The sequence below is a fragment of the Aptenodytes forsteri genome, unplaced genomic scaffold, assembly GCF_000699145.1.
Source record: "Aptenodytes forsteri isolate BGI_AS27 unplaced genomic scaffold, ASM69914v1 Scaffold166, whole genome shotgun sequence".
NCBI classification, from domain to species: Eukaryota; Metazoa; Chordata; class Aves; order Sphenisciformes; family Spheniscidae; genus Aptenodytes; species Aptenodytes forsteri.
The window spans coordinates 3,604,498-3,609,635 of NW_008796110.1; the positions used below are offsets into that span (position 1 = coordinate 3,604,498).

Genomic DNA, 5,138 nt, shown 5'->3' on the forward strand with positions numbered 1-5,138 from the left:
TGGACGTGAGGAAAAATTTTTTTACTGAAAGAGTGGTGAAACATTGGCACAGGCTGCCCAGGGAAGTGGTTGAGTCCCCATCCCTAGAAGTATTTAAAAGACGTGTAGATGAGGCGCTTAGGGATGTGGTTTAGTGGGCATGGTGGTGTTGGGTCAGCGGTTGGACTCAACGATCTTAGAGGTCTTTTCCAACCTTAATGATTCTATAGCAGGGAAATTTATGGTTAGGTACAAAAGGGAGCAGTGGTTTTCAGTGTTCCTTTGGCTGAGCTTCTGTTCAGAAAATTGGCAGTTTTCTATATCTTCCAAACATTTAAACAGAAAAACACTCAAACAGAAAAAAAAAAAAGATTTGAAAATGAATTGTCATATAGTGATTGGGATGACCATATTAAAACCTAACACAATTACAGGTTTACTGTATTATGCTTATATATATACCATGTACACTTACATTGCTTCTTACAGAGTCTAAATCAGTGGAAAGGGCAGAAGATGATTGAATAATATTGGGGGATAATCCAAATAGACTGGAAAATATAAAGAAGTTGTCATTGGGAATGACTAGGTGAATACACTGTCTGTTTGGGTATTTGGAGGTGATTCAGTATGGTTTTTTTTAAAAACAAAAACCAAAACCCCCAAAACACACAGTTCCTTTTGGTATTTATGGATGAAATTTGTGGTAGTCCCTGACTGTGATAGGTAGTGACATCACTGGGGTAATGAACTGAAATAGAGGTAATGTAATACTTTGGCAATTGTACAGCATTTAAGAATTTGTGTATGGTGTTTATTAACAGGCTGAAAATGAGCTTTCTCTGGCAAGAAAAATGATACAGTGGAAACCATGGGAGCCTCTAGTTGAAGAACCTCCTTCTGACCAGTGGAGATGGCCAATATAATTTTCAAAATGGTGTAACCTCTTGAAAGTAAAAAAAAAGTTAATTATTAATCTATTGTTACTGACAGTTGTCTTTAAATTAAAGATAATAACTTCATAAAAACATGTTTTGTCCTAATGTCCACTTACATTTAGCAATCTAAAGACTGCTTCCAATTTCTTGCAAAAACGGTTTTAAGAAAATTCTTTTCAGGTGTTGTACAACCTTTGGTTTATTTCCTTTTGTAATTCATTATTAACAGGGTATTTGTGCCTCATTCTGAGTTATTTTTACAATCTGTATTTGTATGTTAACAAATACAGATATTACAGGCCATTTGAAATCAAAATCAAAGTTGTAGAAAAGTATGATCCCGCCCTGCTCTCCCGCCTTTGGTTGTGTATTTTTGCTCAGCCACTGCCAGTGTCTTTATGACTGTGCAGATACTGAGATCAGGGATCTGATGTAATGAAAACTAGGCTTACCAAAAATAACAGGTTTTTAGATTTCAGCTGAATCGCCGTCTTGAACTGGCTGACTTTGCTGCCCCCATAAACACCAATTCTGACTCGGGGGAAGCGCTGGGAAGACGCAAGATTGGAGGGGTGAGGGCGAGACGGCAGACTGCCCCTTGAGGCGACAGCAGGAACAGGTTTCTTGGTTAGCGGGTACGTTACTGTGCTTGGCATAATGCACATGGCACGAACTTTAGTATTGGGGTCTTGCAAAGGCTTTGTATATAAACACGTATGCTTTATAGATTTATTCGTATATTATTGATTCAGACCTTGAATATTACTTAGTAATATGAAAAAAAATAGTGGATCTTTCTTGACACATCTGGCTAGGTTCTTTCAAACATTTAAATGGAAACAGTGCCTGCCTCTTCTGAAAACTCTTTACAGAGTTAAGCTTATAAGCCCCAATTAAAATATCCAAACTAGATCTAAGGATACTGTGCGAGTTTGCCTTTACTCATGTTTTTTCAGTACCATTAGTAAAGTTCTTGCAAGTTTAAAGATAAGAATATAGCTGTATGACAAAAAAATCTGCAGTTTGTTAAACTGCAGATTGCCACTGCACTACATTACATTATGTAACATACTTTGTCATAGCTGTTTTTTCGTAGTCATTAGGCCTACAAGTTTACCTGTGACATTATTATTAATGATTAATTACATCTTTATATAATATTTCATACAATCAAGGTATTAAGGGAGTGGGACAGTAGAAGAGAAAAACAATAAGTATACCTAGGGTATTGACTCTAGCAACTATTTTCACTGCATTCTTTAGTATTGTTTTTTTCAACTATGATTACTATAATTACAGAAATTTGTTGGATTTTTGAAAATTGAAAAAGTGGAAAATACTTTGCTTCGTTGGTTGGTTTTGAAGGCTTTTTCAGTCTTGAAAAAGGTAGCAGCTGGTCTCTTCTGAGATAAAACCACTAGATGGCATTCCAGAAGAGGACTTTGCTAAAGTTAACACAGTTCTCACATGAGAAATATTAAAGGATTACAAACTTGAATGAGGGCGAACAATGTCAGATGAAAAATGAAGATGAATGGTTTTAGGTAATAAGTATTGAGCTGATGTGAGAGGAAGCAAAATAAACAAAAACCCCGAAGTCTAGTATGAATGATACCGGCATGCAATACTTGAGGGGGGAAAACCACAAGTTGCCAGAATATGGTGGCAACTATTGGAATTCTTTCTACTCATAACTGAGACATTAGTTGAACTCTCTTTTTGCTCAGTTATTTCCTCACTTCTAAAGCCGTATTTGTCATGTGACTTACAGTACCTATAAGCTGATGAGTTGTGTTGCAGGGGAGAGGTAGTCTCTCTTTCTTGGCCCATCACTGCTGAAATTTGCTATCTGGTCTTTTAAAATTGAGTTTCACCAATCAAAAGCGTACTCACATCTTCTGCTTTTCACAAATGCACAAATATGTCCTCAGTACAGACCCTAATATAAGTTGTTTACTACCTTGAGGGGATTTGATTTTTTTTTTTTTGAGCTGCATTTCCTACTTTATATTCTCAGAGATTTTTCTGGTCTATAAGTGTTTCTTTCACGTGACTCAAAATAGGATTGTTTTCCAAATCTTTCTATCCAAAACACTGGATTAGCCTTCACAAATGCTTTAATTTAGGAACTAATTAACTTGAGTCTGAAAAAGGTTCTACTGAAGCCAGCTCTAGGAATCATTAATAAGGATTTTTCAGCTTTCTGGGCTTTTTATCAAATTCTCAGAATGTGTTATGATTTATTTCCATTATTTTATCATTGGTTAAATTTAGTTTCATTATTTTAGCATAAATCAATCATCTGCTACATAAGATGACTAAATTAATTAGTATTATGCTGTAGCATCAACTTTAAATAGCAGGTAGTGAGAGCAAAGGGAGGAAAGAAAATGGATTGCAGTTTTGAGATGTAATGGTGTATGCCTTTTGTACGGTGTGGTGCAGTTCACGTCATCCTTGTTCCTGGCTAATTTAAAAGTACATCTTTGCTAAGAAACAGAAGCAGTAATTTTTACCTTGCTATTAACTCTAACTATATATCTGATATTTAAATCCGCACTGTAGGAACAAAACAGTACACATTTTACAGGCAAGAGAGAATCTATATTAGGAGTACTATGTTGCAAATTATTTTAAGATGAACATGCTAGCAAGGCATAATTTGGAGACTGACTGTAATGGTTTTGCTTGATTTTCCTCCATTAACTATGTTGGAAATACACGAGGATGCAAAAGATTTTTATCATTATCTGCTGTAATATGGTAAGGTAAATCACTGCAAGCCTTAGAGTTAACAAACTTTAGATCTTTAAAACACTTTGAGATCATCTGATTGAAGTCATTATGCAAGTGAAAATCACCCTATCTGCAAGGATGGCACCTAACAGAGACAGAGCCTGTTAAACCAGCAAAACAGCTTTTGGATTGGCATGTAGCAGCAGTACTGAGGTTTCTGTTTTCCCTGATGTCCTATCTGTGCTGCTTAACCTATTCTAAGTGGCTGTGTTCTGAACAGGACACCATTTTAATCTTTGACATAATCTCTGATTGTGTTCAAAGGGAGATGAGTGAAAGCTGCTTTTTTATTTACAGCGTAAATTAGAAAAAAATGAAAAATCATCTTGCAAACTGAAAATGAGTTTGACTGTTTAATCAAGTTGACTATATAATAGTGACAAAGTGACACCAAAGGACATAGTATCTTTCTATAGTTACTGCTGGTCCTGTTCTACCCTGAGTTCAAGTTCAGTCCAGGTTTTAGAAAAAAAGAGCACTAAGAGCAGTAATGGGAAATTTCCGTCCTTTTGATGGGAAGCAGGCCCGTGTTCAGATGCCTAACAATGTCTGTGAAAGACGGTAACGGTGATCATGGCATACTGTTACCGAGCACGGATATAATTTCAATGCCCGCTGAAGTACAACTTTTTTCGAGGATTCTCCCAGAGTTGTGACAGAGCTGTGTATTTCACCTCTAAAGTGGTTGTGTGAAGCGAGCATAGTCTCAGTTTTCCTGTAGCGTGCTGAAACACTTCCAAGAGTTGTCTCAGAAATCACACATCAAACACCAGGAAGTTCAGTTTCATGTGGTTTTAATTCTGGTACGTGTCTCTTAATTTCCACTCGGCAGCCTCGGTCCTCACATCAGAACCACGGTGGGGGAGACCCACCATTTGGCTGAACACATCGCGCAGGTAAGTGCTGCCGCACAGCTGGGAAGCGATGGTCTGTAGAGCCAGGGTTATCGACATCCAAACACACTAACTTTTCATAATATCCAGGAAACGGGTTTGGGTATTGGCACAATTTCTGCTACTATGTACAGTATAAACTGAAAGGAAATACGGTGTTTTCTTACATTAATGCCACTATAAGCTGGTCAGAGTTCATCTTCCCCTTGCTATGGATCACAATGTAGGACACGGCAATTGTCCGGAACATCGGCGTTCCGACAGTGTACGATGCCGAGGCGCAGTTACCGACCTAAACGAGGCCGGGTAGGGCAGCAGCCTTATTGCTGCAGGTGCTATGTTCCGTGGTCCCGTTAACCGCGGTGGGGTCAAATGGAGCCAGGGAGGTCTCTCAGCCGCTGTCCTTTCACACCGCTTCCCTTCTCCCCTCTTTTTGGCCTTCTTCGTCCCCGGGGCGCGTACAGCAGCGCGGGCGGTAAGCGCGGCCCGGCCCGGCCCGCACGCAGACGAGGCTCTGAGGGGACCGGCACGG

The 5,138-nt window shown here is 38.7% G+C and overlaps 1 protein-coding gene across 1 annotated transcript in view; it reads left to right on the forward strand.

Annotated features, from left to right (window-relative positions):
* Positions 1-1,019, forward strand: part of NDUFA5 (NADH:ubiquinone oxidoreductase subunit A5) — a 4,209-nt gene extending 3,190 nt beyond the window's left edge. The window contains exon 4 of the mRNA XM_009286799.2: positions 804-1,019. Coding sequence (XP_009285074.1) covers positions 804-905 — 102 coding nt within the window. The 3' untranslated portion in view covers positions 906-1,019. The remainder of the gene's footprint in view (positions 1-803) is intronic.
* The last annotated feature ends 4,119 nt before the right edge of the window (positions 1,020-5,138 follow it).